The following is a 16,627-nucleotide window of genomic DNA, read 5'->3' on the forward strand; positions in this document are numbered from 1 at the left end:
TAGAAATAAAGCAGTGTTAGGAGATTTTGATGACAGAGTGTTTAGAAATTTAAAGCATATGGGAGAAAAATTAAAAATGTGGAGTTAAGTGCAAAGTAAGTGCATGTCAAATAAAATGTGCTTATTAAATGTTGACATTTACATTCATTCTCACCACTAAGTACCTATAGCAAAGTGAGAAATGTACACATTTTCTTAGCTTGCCTTCAGATTGAGAAAACTGGTCCTTCATCAGGTTAAAATTTAAGTGGGACTCTTAACTTTTGCATAAGAAGATGACAGATACTTTCTTGCTTGAGTTTAAACTTGGGGTTTCCCAGACAGTTATTTGCCTACATATCTCTGAGTTTATGTATAAATTGATTCCTTGGCTGGTTTGAAGCATTTCATACCCTGAGATGTTGAAGAGATGTGTGGATTTTATAGTAAATGCCATTATTATGGCATTATTATTCTTACGTTGAACGCTCAATTGGGGCAGGGGCTGCTGATGCACTGGAGAGCAACGCTTCTTTCAGAGGGATCTCAGAATTCAGCTCAATAAAACCCTGAGAACCTGATCTGAATTTGAAGCTGACACTGCTTAAGGGAGGAAGCTGCACTACATAATCTCCAGGTGTCCTTTATAACCTAAATTTTTTAACTAATGGTCATTTTAGGTACAGGAGGATTCAGAGAGCATGTTTTCCATTTTTTTCTGTTTCTGTCAAGATTGTCTTGACAAATAATAATCTAAATCCCTTCTGGGGATTTTATTTTCTTTTTGGTGTATATTTTTTAACACAATTTTATTCAATTTTCTAAAGTGAGCTGTCAAATTCACTGTGTTTCAGTTTCTCTCTGTCTCCTGAGCTAAGTCTTTAGAGCTGATTCATTGAGTTGATAAATTTTAAAGTTTAGAATCAATTTGTCCTGACTTTTTTCCCTTATTATTCCTTGATGTATAAAGTGTTGACACTTGAGACAGTGCCAATTTGTATTTCTTTAATTCCACTTTGTTTCCTCTGACAGACCCATCGTAATCAGAGACATATCCATGCGCAGCTTTTCTCTCTGCTGTGATCTTCTGCATCATGTTTGCCACACAGCAGTTACATGTTGCAGCGATGCTCTGGAGACCCACCTTCGTGTTATTGTAGGAACCCTGATACCTCTTGCCATGGACCAGTCTCAGATTCAGGAACAGGTAGTTTTGTGATGCTGCTTATGCCTTACCTGTTAGTTTTCCAGTTCATGTTCACTGTTCTTAAGGCTTCATCTGTATTTGTGTTCAATTTTAATTCCTTTATCCTATGCATTGGAGATTTATATAAAACCTATTATTTTGGATGTAACACTATGCCTTTAATTTTTTTAAATGCAACTTCACTTCTGGTACTACTGTTTTGCCAAACAGCACATCAAGCAGCTAAGCAACTCCTTAAAAAACTCTGATGATTTAATGGGAAATATGATGAAGACCTTTGGTACAAGGTGTCTAAAGGACAAAAAGAAAATCCATTCAGAGAATAGATTTCAGTAGTTCACCTATTAATTTAATAGATGATAGTTTTAAAAAAATATAGCATATAGTCTTAAAAGGGAAACAAAGCAGTTTCTGTGGTGTGACAAGCATTGTTCCCCTTCTAGTGTTGCTTTTTATGTGCACTCTGCTGGGGGTGAAAATACAAGAGGATTCAGAGATTTACAATTAGTAGCTGTAGGTCAGAAGAGTGTGCCTGTTGCACTTCAGTCCTCATGTTGCCTTCTGGCTTAATCTGATCCCATTGTACCGTTGGCATCTGCATGGTTGCACTGCAGCCCTTTGCTCTCCTCCTCCTTGTACTTCCAGTTCGGCTGGAGGGCTGTGCCAACCCAGCGGAAAATAGCCTGGCAGTCTTGTTTCACAGCTTCATGATTGTGATCAGATTTACAATATGTCTGTGTAAACAGTTGCACATGCACATCTGCAAAGGCCACGTGTCAGGATATCCTTGGGCAGGAATAAAGTGGGGAGGACAGAAATTTCTCTGAATTGAATTGGAACTGATGTCAAATGTGAAACCTTCTCATATCATACTCCGGCAGGGATGCCCACCCTCTAGTGATCACTTTTCGGTTTCTTCTTTTTTGTTTTTTCTTCTAGCATTGATAGGAGGCTAGTTGATAATTTTCAGGTAAATGCAAGTCTTCAAATAAAACTGCTCATCATTTAGATTTAAAACTCCTCAAAGGTGCTTGGATTGAATATCCAGTTGCATTGATTTTTAAGTAAAGCATAAAAGCAATGTTTTTCCAAAGAAAGTGTGGTACCTCTTTGGCATTTATTCAAGTTGTAGATACGTTGTTGTACAAATTCTGCCATAGTTTAGTAGTAAGGTATGATATATAGGTGTTTGACTAAATTCCAAATTACCAGCACTTTAGTGAGTACATTAAAGTCATAATGACACCAGAACTGCTTGGGTGCAGTGTGTTGTTAAATCATTGTGAATATCATAGAGATTATATTGGCCAGCATTTGAAATCAGCTTCATCAAAAGACAGAACAAAACAGCAGGCTGGGATAATAAAAGCTTTATTTCTGTTTGGGAGGAGGAAGAGCAAAAATGCCCCACCATTTTAGAATATATTTGTGATTTCCCCAAGCCACTAAACATCTTAGAACTTTTAACAATGTAAGTAAATTATCTTTCTAGTTTTATGAAACTTAGAGAAATACAATATTTATAACCTGAATAAGAAATACGGCTCAAAAATGTTCCTCTGTTTTTTTTGGTTTTCATTTACTTTTTATGTTCAGGTCCTAGGCTTGTTGAAGTACCTGGTGATAGATAATAAGGATAATGAAAGTCTGTACCAAGCAATCAAGTGCTTAGATCCTTTTCCTGAATACCCAGCTTTTAAAGATTTGAGAGCAACTCAACAGAAAATAAAATACAGTAAAGGACCATATTCTCTTTTGGAGGTAATTACATTTTAAAATACATCTCACAGCATAGTATTTTTTTGTAATGCAAACTTTCCACAGAAGAATAATTTTCTTAACTACACTTTAAGTTTAAATGAGACATGGATTCTTTTTATTGCTGATTTCAGCCATGGAGATACTTGTAGGTCTCCATTTTTACTTTGCATCCACATTGTGAACTTGCTTAGAGCCATTTCTTTACCTGAAACCTTTATTTGTATGCTGTGTGTGCTTAATACAGTGTTGTTTTGCAGGAAATTAATCACTTTCTCTCGGTTGGGGTTTGTGATTCACTGCCCTTAACACGGCTTGAAGGACTGTATGATTTACGCAAAAAGTTGGAACAGTATAAAGATCAGATGAAGGATCTCCTGAAAATTTTCCAGGGTACTGATATCTGATTATGTGTTTTATTTCTTTTCTACCTGGTTTTAAGTGTTTAATGATGTACCCTATTCTAATTTGACATGGAAATTTTTTTTTTGTATGTTTAACAATGTAATCATATTATAATTTGACACGCAGAGTAGATTGACATTTATGATTCATAATCATAAATATCAAAAAGCATCAAAAATATCTTTAGCAAAGTGAATAATAAATAAGTAAATGAGATGCGACATGGCAGAGAGGATAAAATACCCTTCAAGCATTTGGCATGGGTCATGTATGGTTGTGAGGGACCAGGATAATGTAGAAGTAAATTGATTTGTGGTTGCTTAATGTGTTTTCTTGTATAGGAGTCTCACTCTTTTAGATGAAATGAAGCTTCAGTTTATTAAAGGCATGTTAGAAAGTAGAACTCTCAGAACAAATAGTAGGATTTAGTTTAGTTGAATTTTGACACGTGCCAAGATTGTGTTTTTGCCCTCAGTCCAGGCTTAGTTCCTTCCTAGTTTGGTTTACAGATAGTTGTGCCAGACCATTTCATTCTTCTCCTCTACATCAAGTCTTCATCAGCTTGTGTGCATGACAGGAAGATAAAAAGAGATGATGTGATTAATTGTAAACAAGTACAAAGTAAATTTTGGATAAGAATTGTAATGTTGTAAGGCCACGGTGCAAGTGCATTTTGGCCCACACATCCTGTATATCATTTAAAATTTAACAAATATCTCTCTTTGAACAGAGGTAGTGAAAGGGCAACAAGCTTGTGTGGAAGAGCTTCCATCAGAGGAGAGCCTTGTGAGATTGGAAAAGAGATTGAATAGGAATAGATAGAACTGTATGAACTGGTGATTGGAATGATGAAGCATAGTAGGGAGTGCTTACCACTTTTATCCAGTACAAGAACAGATTAAATAATCTAGGAGCAGTTACACGAGAGAAACCATGTAATTTCTTCAAAATATGTTCACCATGGCACTTAATACTACTTACTATGAATATTAACAATATAACTGACCTTAAAAGGAGATGAACATATTTTATAGAGGTCTTTAGGTGTGAAGATATGCTCAGGCAAAACCTGAGAAGTATTTTCTCTTGCTTTGCTGGAGATGGGCTGGCAAGCTTAATGGGGCTTTTGCCTTATAATAAAATTCTGTTAAGCACTTACAAATCTATTTTTCTATGTATTCATTTTTCTAAAGATGTAAAGTAAGCATAAGGTCTGATTCCAGGTTTGTACTCCAATCAGTACTTGCTTTAAAAGTACTACTTTCTTTTTTCTTTTTTTTTATCTTCCTTACACAGACAAATCATGATATTTTTTCCTAGACCATTTTGTTTGGAATGTTTATTTTAAAAAAAGACATCAGGTAGGGAGCAAATATATAAGGAAGTACCCATCTTGAGAGTTTATAATTTGGCAAAGTTAGTTTGGCAACTGAAAGCTAATCAAATTCTTAGAAATTCCTGACAGAAAGCCTAATTTTGAGGTATTTCTTTGGTTCAGATTTAGAACAGAATGATGACAGTAGCTTAAGGGCTGTCAGTGGAGCCACGTAGTATGCCTTCACTATTTCAAATAGCATTCTTACACCAACTTATGCTAATATTTCATGTATTTAATTATCATTTTTGCATCAAAACACTGAAAATAATAGCATAGGTGCATCCTAGTTTGGGGGATTCTTTGGCTTATTCAAATGCACAGATATTTTTCCAAGCCACGATGAATAAGAAAAATCAGTAATTTAGTTGATGGTTTAATACCATCTTGCTTCAACATCAATAATAATATATTGACATTTGTAGGTAAAAGACACTGAAGCAATGTTTTCTTCTAATAACTTCTCATTACAAATATACTGACATGCTTGGTATCTCTTTTTCTTTCTGAATGATAGAAAAGCCAGAAGATTCTGTAATAGTGAAATTGGTGGTGAACTTACTGCAGCTGTCCAAGATGGCAGTTAACCATAGAGGAGAAAAAGCAGTGCTGGGTGAGTTAATTAGACTCACAAGTAAATTATGGGTGTTATTGCAAACACCAGACTGAAACTGTGGTTGTTCTCAGTGTTACTTCCCACTGTGCTTTCCACTTCAACACACCTGCAGAGTATGAAGGAAAGAGCAGGGAAATAGATTTTAGATTTTTTTCTAATGAACATTTAACATCCCTTGTTAAAAATTATTTTCAAGGTCACTTTTGGTTTTGGTTTTTCTGGGTTTTTTTTCAGTTGTGTGTTTTGATAAAATACTTTGTCTGGAAAGCAAATGAGGAGGCAACCATTGATACACATTTTTATGTAAAATATAGATTAATTCTTACTGAGTTTGCAGTCTGCTGTTTGGGCTCACACAGGCTTCTGTTTGTATTTACCATACCCTTTAGGGATTGAAAATTAGTAATTCTGACCTTTTCCATTTGCCTGTTTCCGGCAGAAGCAAACATAAAAGACATATCTGATATAAGCTGGAAAATCCAGAGCCATAGGCTCTCCTAGAAAATTGAGTTAAAAAGCATAACTGTAATATTTATGAGTCTTAAGCTGCAAAATTTGTTCATGTGTAATTTTAATCATAAAGCTTCCTAAGTGATTATTTGTAAATGTTTGCTGCTTTTTACCCCATAACCGTCTCAGTTCTAAAAGTAGGGTAAGACCTTGTTTTAGTATGCATGAGACTGCAGAAAGACTATAAAATGACATGCATTTGCAGAGGCTGTTGGAAGTTGCTTGGGAGAAATAGGTCCCATGGATTTCTCCACCACTGCTCTTCAGCGTGCTGAAAATGCACTGGATTCTAGAGCAGCAGATTTACTTGAAGATAGAAAACTTCAGTGTGTCTTCATAATGTTAATTCAAATAAACACTGCTTTAACAGATAATTGGTGAGTATACTTATTTATTTAGTTGACTCAAAAGCAAAATAGGAGCCATTAAGTTGTATGTTGTTCAGATCACCTCAGAGTAGCTCTCTCAAAGTGTTCTTAATACCAGCCATGTGCTTCTCCAAGGCTCAGATTATTTACCCAGTCAATCTTAGATGTTTCCTAGAAGTGCTGTAGTAGGATGCAAACCAGAGAGTCTCCTCTGTGCTGTAGAGGATACCAGTGCTGTGGAGTAAATACTCAGGCTTTGTTCTGTAAGAAAATATGCAATGGCACCCTAGATTGTGGAATTATTTATCTTGTGTACTTAAAAAGGTGATTTTGAAAATCAAATACCTGAATTAAATTAATGATAACAATGTTGTGTATGTTCTTTTTTCAGTATTGATGTTAGAGCTGCTGCTGTTTCCTGTTTGAAGAACATATTAGCCACCAAGTCTGGCAATGAATTTTGGGAAGTTTATAAAAGTAAAGCTGATCCCATGTTAATCTATCTACAGCCTTTCAGAACATCTAGGAAAAAGGTACTTTTGATACACTTTATATACATGGCACATGGAGTAGAGGAAAAAGAAATATCTGTCTTTTTTAAAAGGTGAATTTGAAAAGATGTTTGAGGTAGGCTTTGATAAATGGCACATTTGGCATCAATATATTTGCAAATCTGATTGCTTTTGTTATGTCTGTTTCTCATTTCAGTGGCAGCTTTCCCTTCACGTAGGAAATTACTATTTTGACATTAGAAAGTTGTGCTTTCATTTAGACACACAATTTTTAATTACCTAATGGACAATGTAATACTTTCTCAGGATTCTAGTGTTATTTGATGCAAAAAATGGTGGAAAATAAGTCAGAAATAGTGCATAATTAATAGTGCATAAATCAGACATTTCCTAATTTTCAATCTTTTTATTTGTAAATTAAATGTAATGCCTAATGTGACCTTGTTGATGTCACCAGTAAAATTTTAAATTTTATTTTTAATACTTTCAGATTTCCTTGGAAAACTTTACATTTACATGAACAAAATGGATATTGTTAATCAGCTGAAGGACCAGTAATAGTTCATATGTTTGAATGTGTGCATTGCAGTATGTTTTTTTTACAGCCATAGATTTTTTTTATATTTGCAGTATGTAATTTTCCTTGTAGTTTCTTGTAGTGTCTGCTAACGATACAGAGGCTCCTTTAGAAAGACTGGATGACACAAACCTGTGGATTCCTCTGGGAGAAGCTCATGAGACCTGGATCAAGCACCTAACTAGTTCAATATTGGACAGTGGAGGTGTGAAAAATGAAGTTCTCCAGTTGATGAAGCCACTGTGTGAGGTGAGCTAAATCATATATTTGTACATGTGCTGTGGTGCACAAAAAATATGATTACTCATCTTGATAGCAAGTAGTAATTTCTGCTATTAAATAATTCAGGACCTTTGTGATCATATATTGCAGGTACTCATAAAATACATTCTCAAAATACAGGATTTGAGAGATAATTGCAAACATAGGTGAACTTCATATGGCTCCTTTAAGTGAATGCCAGCATAGCCCTGTTGAGTGGTTTGCATGTCCTTTCTCAAGCATTACATGTTTGTTTGGGCATTTGTGAGTTTGGTTGTAACCCAAGAAAGACAACCAAAAAGCCTTTCTTTCTTAGTAGCTGCTGTGCATTATTATTTTCTAGGTGAAAACAGACTTGTGTCAAACTTTGCTTCCATACCTGATTCATGATATTCTTCTTCATGACTCAGAAGAATCTTGGAGAAATCTTTTGTCACTTCATATCCAGAAGTTTTTTACAGCCTGTTGCAAATTTGCCTCTTCCAGTAGATGTACTCCAAATTCTGATTCAGGTAATGCCATAATATTTTTGTTTCAGCTAAAAGAGGAATTCTGGTTGTGAAAAAGCTATCTTCTGATATCAAATGTATGATGTGCACTTGTAGGCAGAATTTAGAAGCTTCTGCCCAACTGATCTTTTTCGATGGCGATACCGATAATTTTGAAGCTGTTCATTGGCAGCACCCAATAAGTATCTTCTGTATAACTTCCTTTCTTATTCATAATTGTATAATGTTCAGCACTTGCTGAATTTAGATGTTATCCAATGTCAAGTGCTGCAAGACTGAGTCATGGACTGTGTCGCTGCTGAGCAAGACGGGAACAAAAGAACTCCAAGTTAGAAGGCAGAGAATGAACTCCGATTTATTTCAAATGCACCGCTCTATATATAGAGAACATTGAGAAGACTAATTTCATTGGTCTTAGAGTAAAAACATCTCACACCATTGGTGTGCAGTGAATGATGCACGGTGGCAGAACATATCTATAAACAATGTGAACAACAAGATAGATTAGAGAATTATTTACATTCTTTCCCAACTGCTTCCCAGGCTCTTGCCTGGTTAGAAAGCCTTTCTCTTTCTCTCTGACCGAGCTGAGAATATCCACAGGACTGTCTTTTAAAATGACTAATTGGCAGTTAAATTCCTCTCTTACTCAACCAAGAGCAATAAAAAGCAGTTTTCACCTGAATTTTCCCCTTGGAGAAGACTAACCCTTGCTTTAATTACTGCCTAATACTGATAATGGTCTTCCTTTACATTCAGAAGACCAGTTCCATTCCAGCAAAATAAAAGGAAGTTGTAACCAAAAGAACTGCACCAGAGTATGAGAAAGGCAGTAAGTTCATTTTAAAGAAAAGCACCATTTAAACAAACTATTCATGTCCTTTCCAATTAGATTATGGTTGAAGTTACCAGAAATTCGTGTAAGAGGAAGATCTTTGTTGTTAGATACTGGGAATGATACGTGCACTTTTTTCAGGAGCTGAAATAAATATAGTAACTTCAGGTTAGGGTAGGTTTGTTTTTTGGTTTGATTTGGTTTGAGTGTTTTTGGTGCAATAGCTACTGTGCTATATCTTCTAACTCATTTCCTCAGTGACAAATCACCAAAGGAAAGAGTCTGCACAATGTCTTGCAGTCTCTTTACAGGCAAATCATGCAAGCTTCAGGTTGCTAGAGAGGAAAGGGAACCCTTAGTATTGCAGTTTTTTCTAAGAGTGGTGTAAATAACCCTAATGATGCTGTGTGTTTTTAAAGTACTTTCTTGGATGCTCACTAGCCTGGACTGAAATACTGGAACAGTATTGTTTCACATTCTTGAATGTAGATAACAAGCTCTTTCTACAACTCACAAATTATGCTCAGATATACAGAATGACCCAAAATGCTCTAATAAAAATATGAAGAGATTTTTCCAAGTTCTAGAAACTTGCAGTTAGTTCAACAATACCAGTGAGCAAATGATGGAGCCCCCTTGAAACACTGTGATTCACAGAACTACAGTCACTTAGTTTGGAAGAGATCTCTGAGATCCTCGGTTCCAGCCTGTGGCTGTACACTACCACATCAACTACACCATGACATTGAGTGCCCCATCCAGTCTTTCCTTAAACACCTCCAGGGACAGTGACTCCACCACCCCCCTGGGAAGTCATTCCAATGTCTAATCACCCCTTCTGTGAAGAAATTCTTTCTAAAAAGAATTCTACACAGAGAATCTTACTGAGGCAATAAATGCAAAACAAAAAACAAAAAAACAAAAAAAAAAAAAAAAAAAAAAAAAGAAAAAAAAGAAAAAAAAAAAGGAAATACATACAGAAGCTTTAAATGGAGTTCTCCAGATGAAAAACTGTCCTGGTAACAAAAAAAAATACCCAAAACCATGAAGTAGCACACAGCTCATTGTATGACAGATTGTTTACAGATAAACTGAAGGTGCAGTAGCCAACAGAGCAAAGATATGTTAATTCCAAAATTGGAGTGATAGAACATCAGTATTCAAAGCAAAAATTTTAATCGTCTTCAGGGAGAAACTGTTATCCTGTGAAAACAAGGAGAAAACTCTTCCTTTAGAAAATCATGATAAATTTCATTCCAGTCCATCAGGATCCAAATGGGAAAAAACCAAGCAGTTAGACATGGGAGAATTAAATGCTTCTGAACACATTCATTTTCTTTCTGTATCAGAAAGATACTTTTTAATGTGTCTTTTGCATTCTTTAGAGGAAATTGCTACTACTGCACCTTACTGTAATGTAGTAGTAATCAAACCTTTTTTTGTGTGCTCCCTGTTTCTTCCTTCTTACAATTGGTAATTCAGAAATGACCAGAGGAATGAAGAAAATATTAACCCCAATACCAGAACACAACCTGTAGCTGTCTGAATTTTTTTTTTTAATCCAGAAGCAACACATGGAAACATAGATTCTTTGCAAGTATGTACCTGTATGTGGAAAGTAGGGGGTTTTGTGTAGCCATACACAAATATCTGCAATAGAGTAATTTAATAACTATTTCTGTGACTTTGGAATAACATATATGGTGGAAGCCTAATGGCAGAAGTCTGTTACAGAGTTTTTTGCAATGATTTTAGTTCATCTCTGAATTCTGTAAGAAGAAATAGAATCCATAAACTAATAATACAAAGATAATTCCATCAAATTGTAGTACAAATTACTATAATCTCACTAACATCATGTAAGGAGAAGAAATACTTTTTGTGACAAACTGTTAATTTAATTTTGGAAGTGCAATTCAAGGAAGTTTTTAGTTATTTTCTTGACTGCAAAATAGACCTTTTTATTTTGTAAATGAATATGATATGACAAAAGTTCATTTTATTCTTTCCTTTGAAATATACATCCCAGATCAAGAAACCCATAATTTTAGAAGTTTGGATAAAGTATCTCGACGAGCCATGCTTGCTGTTGTTGATTACTTGAGAAGACAAAAGAGGTGAATCCAAGCTTTGGAAAACATTGCCTTATTTTAATTGTGACTGTTCAAAGATCTGTTGGTGCTCTAGATTAAAGAAAAAGAACATGGTAGATAACACGTTGGTTAAAAGAAAAGATATAGTAGTGATCTTGCATTTGTTACAGAGTGATATGGCTACCCTTAAAGGGTTCTAACTATGCTGAAGGAGTTTTCTAAAACCTTTTTGTCTGATTAACTTCTTGTAGTATGGGTTTTCCAGGGGTTAAGATAAAGTTAGCCTTTGGAAACTTTATAGTTAATACTGGATTTATTTTGTTTAATGCTAGAGAAAAGGTCTGTTACAGCAGTATTAAAGTCTTTATTTAATCAGATCTGTTTCAGGTACAGTTTTTGATGACAGCTTCTGGCTAGATCTGAATTATCTGGAGGTTGCTATAGCAGCACAGTCTTGTGCTGCTCACTTCACAGCCTTGCTCTATGCAGAAATCTACGCAGACAAGATAAATAGGGACAAGCAGCAAGAAAGGTAGGAGGAGGCTACCTTTCTTGAGGTTTCTTGACATTTCTGGTAAAATGAATCATTTTTTGGGTGTCCCAGCAGTGTTTTGGTTTTAGTTATATGAAATGTCAAGGGAGCTGTAAAAATATTCCATAGCTGTGTATATGGACATGGAAAATATTTTCACTCCTGAATGCGATCCAAGCCTCAAAACAGTGTCATTTTGACTTGTCATCTGAGACTTTTCTTAGTGGTGTTGGCTAAATTGCAGCCAGAAGTTAATCAAGGGGAGAAAGTAAACTCCAGAATGATGACCAGAATTCTGTGAATAGAGCTAAATGATCCTTATAGGAGGTTTCTTCCATAAGAGACAATTGTCTTTGTTTTCTGGTCTGGCAAGATCAAAATATGGAACTAGTTTAGGTTTTGTGACAGACCACTGTCAGGAAGTGAAAATATATCAAAAGTTTGGTTGTATGCACATATATTAACTAATTGCTTTTATTCTTTCACAGAGGAAAGAGCACTTCAGGCATTCACAAAAGCAATTTGATTTAATAAAATATTAGAAATTACAAGGTGTGTGTAGGGGGGTTCTCCGAAAAAAACACCTCAGTGTTAAACTCCTTGATGTTGATATTCCCAGCTCAACTGATCACTTCCTCATTCAGATGGAGAGCCATACTGAATAACCTGGGATTATGGCAGTCTTGCATTTATTGTTTGTGCCCCTTTTTTCTTGAGTGTTGTCTCAGAATTTCTTTAGTTCTCTATATGAAATTTCATATTGAAACATTTCTTTTAGATCTTCTTTTAAAGCGGCTAAGAGCTTAACATTTGAAGAGGAAAGTCAAAGAACGCCTATTACTACTTTGAATGAAAAAAGTAAAGAAGAAACTGGTCTAAGTTTGCAGGTACTTGTGTGTGCTTCCTAATCTGAATGCAAACCATCTCATATAACTACGATTAACAATAGGTTTCATCTTAGCTGAGGGTAGATCTAATGGAATTCAAAAAATGTGTTTTAAAGTTCTCCTCATACTTTAATTCAAAGTGAACTCAGTTGCTTTCCAGACAAATTAAATGGAGTATTTGTTCACCTGAAACACTAACTGGCAAGTCTGAAATCACAGCAAAGCAGGCTTTGTTTCCCAAAAGAACTGACTTCAGGGTGGTAGCCAGCCAAATATTTTTCAGTTTGTTTTGTCACAGATACATATTCACTAAAAATCAGCAAGTGATGTAGAAGTTGTAATTATCAAAACTAAAGTAGTATTATCTCCTTCAGGTTTATTTGATATATGAAAACAGATCCAGTAGCCTTTTCTAAGTTACTTCTTTCCATAGTTTGTTATTCCAGAACTATGCTTGTATGACTTTCAAAATGCATTGCTTAGTTGGTATATCTGATGCTCATTTACTACTATTGCCTTTTGCTTTTCAACTAGCCCACCTAAGGCCCAGCTCTAGATCTTTAAAAAATAAATTAGCATTGAAAGTAGGCCTGAAGAGTTTGGCTAGACTGCGTAATTTTTTTTCCCCTGTCATGATAGCAGGCTCACATACTACATAAAGGAAAATTAAGCAATGACATTACCTGTAGAAACATTTATAAACTGATATGATTTATGTAAAACTAACTTGAGCAGGTTCCAGAAAAATAGTTCTTTGTTTTGTGGTGCATGTTCTAGGACCTTCTCATGGACATCTATAGAAGCATTGGAGAACCTGACAGTCTTTATGGCTGTGGTGGAGGAAGAATGTTGCAGCCATTGGCACGGTATAATTTATTCATGTTCTTATGTTCTTTAAAGGTATTGCTTTCATTTACTAATAAGGAACTTAAATTGAAAACTTCTTTTTCACTTACAATAGGATAAGAACATATGAGCATGAAGCAGTATGGGAGAAAGCCCTTGTAACATATGACCTTGAGACAAGCCTCTCTCCATCTACTCGCCAGGCAGGAATAATAGAGGTAATATTATTTTGTAAGAGGAAATGACTGTAAGAAGTGATATTCATCATAGTGAGTCTAAAATAGTTTTAGGAAAGTGATCTCTCTGTTCATTAAGTCTAGCCCATTTTCATAGGCATCCAAACTGTGTAATGTAAGACAACTCAGTATTTGTTCTGAAAACATTAAGGTTCTTAGTCCTCTTGTCACTCACCCATAATACCCATCATGGGTAATGAATTTTGTGAAATACTTAAAAATAAGTATCTTCAATATTATTCCAGATTTTGGCCAGCTCCTAAAATGACAGGATATAGAACGTAATGCAATTGGTTATTTTTGTTATATCATTCTTCAAACCTCTCCATTATGAAGCTGTGGTTTTTCTGATACAGTAGATAGAAAGAATTGATGTTATTTTGAACCCCTAAAATGCATTGCTTTTTTTAGCCTAAAAATATTAATACCAGTTCTATAATAATATAGCACTGATGTATATGTTTCCTCTCATATAATTTTCCTATGGTACTTTTAATTTCTTACCACAAATTATTTAGTATCACTGTTAAAATTCCATTGTGTTTTTTATTCATGTTGGCTTGACATGTACCCTGATTAATTTGTCACAATCATAAAGACATTATGGCCTTCAAACAGATAGAAATTATAGGAAATCTTTTCAAATCCTCATCAGGAGAAATGGTTCATTAAGAAGTAAAATTCATTTTTACTTACCACCCAGGAATGATGGCCTGGAGAAATGTGTGCCGATAGTTAATTTGAAGCACAGTGCTAAAATTTATTTCAAAGAATGCCAGCCACAGTAGTGGCTAAAACCATTTTCCTGGAGTTGCAGATGTTAATAGTGTGATTGGTAGTCCTATTAAAAAGTTTTCATTTTACGTGTAGAATTTAGAAATAGTTATGGTCCTGTCCTTACTGCAAAGGTTTCTTTGCTTCCAGTAGTAAACAAAGCCCTTAAAAAATACCAATTCAGTTTAATAAAGGAGGAAAATCAATTTTGAGTAATTTTCTTAATTCCAGGCTTTGCAGAATTTTGGGCTTTGCCACACTCTTTCCATGTACTTAAAAGGGCTGGAACATGAAAACAATGAGTGGTGTGCAGAACTCCAGGAAATACGCTACCAGGCAGCATGGAGGAATATGCAGTGGAGCCATATCTCTTCTGTCAAGTAAACCACCTTATCTTTTTGCTAGTTCTTTAAGCAAAAGGCAATAGGGTCAGATTCAAGCAAGAAAAGACAAGATTAGAATATAGTTTCTGTGAAGCAGGTCGCCTATTCATCACCCATTTGTCTTAATCACTGAATTGAAAGCAGTGTTTTTCACTTAGACTTGTCTGGTTTGAATGCGTATCACTTTTTGTCTTCCTGGGAAACTGTACACAGGGGATTCTTCTTTTTGATTGTTCGTAATGCTAAACTGAAAATTTCCGTTTTTGACTCATACAGTAGTTGTATCTTAAGTACGAGAGAGGGATAGAGAGAGCTTTTAGTATCTAATTTATAAGATAATAGGGAAAATATTACTCAGTAAGCCTCGAGTAAGTGGCTGGGTAAGCAAACACCAGTAAACACTGGGTAAGTCCTGGGTAAGCAAACACCAGTATTGATTCATGGCTACTCTCCCGCAAATAATAATGTCTTGGAGAGAGGATACTAATGGATGCCTGACAGCAGTTATTTGTTATGACTGACCGGGATCTAGTGTGAACTCTGTCCTTTTTTAGTACAGCTGCATCATTGCAAGTTTAGGAGGAATACAGAATAGACTCACTATGTTTTGGCAAAAGCAAAAAAAAGTCACATGATGGGATCTTCAGTAACTCCTACATCCATTTTTAGTAGTCAGGAGAATTTTTCTCCTAAGACTCTTACAGCAGGATGGGGAACAAACTCTTTGCGTGCTCGTTCTCATCTCCTGCATGATCTTAAGGTCATTGTTTAGACACACCTGGAGAACTTCACAAATGGCCTGTTGAAGGGCATATGCTATGCCATGATCAGAACAAACTTTGTATAGGTGAGCTATAACAAGATTTAAGAACAGCTAGAATTTATAAAACACTAAATTAATTTAACTGTAAAGCATCATGTGATTGTTTTTATCATGCAAAACAGCAACCTATCTAACTGCAGAAAATGTACAACTAAAAATATTTGTCATAAAGAAAAAAATCTACGTCTTTATAGAGAAATATGGTTTTTATTTTATTCTATGTTAACTTTCGGTTTATTTGTTAGAGATGAAGCAGGAAGTCCAGGGTACCATGAATTGTTGTATGATGCTCTTCAGTCTTTACGAGATAAGGAATTCTCTGCTTTCCATGACAGTCTTAAAAATGCCAGGTAACAAATTGTATGCAGATACTGTGATGTTACAAAGTGAGATGTACACAATGTGTTGTTTGTAGTCACAGGTTATGTATGAAAGACTATCAGGGGTTTTTATGGGTTCAAATAAAGACTCATGCATAGGATAAAAACTACTTCCAGACCACAGGTCTACATTTTTTAACTTCAATTTGTCATCTGTGCATATGTGATTTGTGTGCTAATTGAAGATACATTTCCTGTGCACATCCCTTACTTTGTGGACCTCTTAAGTGGATTCCAGTGCTGAGTGCTCTTTCTTTAGCTGAGCTATCACATTGATTTTGGAGTTTCTGTGTCCTTACTGTGTTTTCATTTATTGGCTAACTTAATTTTTTTTAATTCGAATGGTAGTACAAAGTAACTCTAGAATGAAGAGTTTTGTTGTTTAAATTCTGTTCACTGTATGGAAACTATGTTATGAGTATTTGGAATTACTTGCTGATATTAAATAAAAATAATCTACAATTTTTCTGTTAAATCCATAGAGTGAATGAAGTAGAAGAGCTGTGCAAGGGCAGTCTTGAGTCTGTTTATTCATTATACCCAACCCTTTGCAGACTACAGCTGATTGGAGAGTTGGAAAATGCAGGTCTGCTGTTCTCCAGGTGATTTCTTAAGATTGTTTCACATCACTTCCTCAGTTTTCAGGATTTTTAGTAATCAAGTATAGCACAAAACTTGAAATGACCTCAACAAATTTTATTCATCAACATCTCAAACTTCATATTGAAAATGACAAGGATTTTAGCTTCACTACATGAAGA

The 16,627-nt window shown here is 35.2% G+C and overlaps 1 protein-coding gene across 1 annotated transcript in view; it reads left to right on the forward strand.

The window, feature by feature from the left end:
• Positions 1-16,627, forward strand: part of ATM (ATM serine/threonine kinase) — a 58,123-nt gene that overhangs the window by 21,563 nt on the left and 19,933 nt on the right. Inside the window, exons 30-45 of the mRNA XM_053932491.1 lie at positions 1,012-1,186; positions 2,783-2,947; positions 3,205-3,337; positions 5,242-5,337; positions 6,056-6,227; positions 6,610-6,751; positions 7,380-7,556; positions 7,912-8,080; positions 10,942-11,029; positions 11,382-11,537; positions 12,316-12,424; positions 13,202-13,290; positions 13,386-13,488; positions 14,512-14,660; positions 15,732-15,836; positions 16,349-16,468. Coding sequence (XP_053788466.1) covers positions 1,012-1,186; positions 2,783-2,947; positions 3,205-3,337; positions 5,242-5,337; positions 6,056-6,227; positions 6,610-6,751; positions 7,380-7,556; positions 7,912-8,080; positions 10,942-11,029; positions 11,382-11,537; positions 12,316-12,424; positions 13,202-13,290; positions 13,386-13,488; positions 14,512-14,660; positions 15,732-15,836; positions 16,349-16,468 — 2,148 coding nt within the window. The remainder of the gene's footprint in view (positions 1-1,011; positions 1,187-2,782; positions 2,948-3,204; positions 3,338-5,241; positions 5,338-6,055; positions 6,228-6,609; positions 6,752-7,379; positions 7,557-7,911; positions 8,081-10,941; positions 11,030-11,381; positions 11,538-12,315; positions 12,425-13,201; positions 13,291-13,385; positions 13,489-14,511; positions 14,661-15,731; positions 15,837-16,348; positions 16,469-16,627) is intronic.

Source organism: Vidua chalybeata, chromosome 2 (assembly GCF_026979565.1).
Source record: "Vidua chalybeata isolate OUT-0048 chromosome 2, bVidCha1 merged haplotype, whole genome shotgun sequence".
Lineage (NCBI taxonomy): Eukaryota > Metazoa > Chordata > Aves > Passeriformes > Viduidae > Vidua > Vidua chalybeata.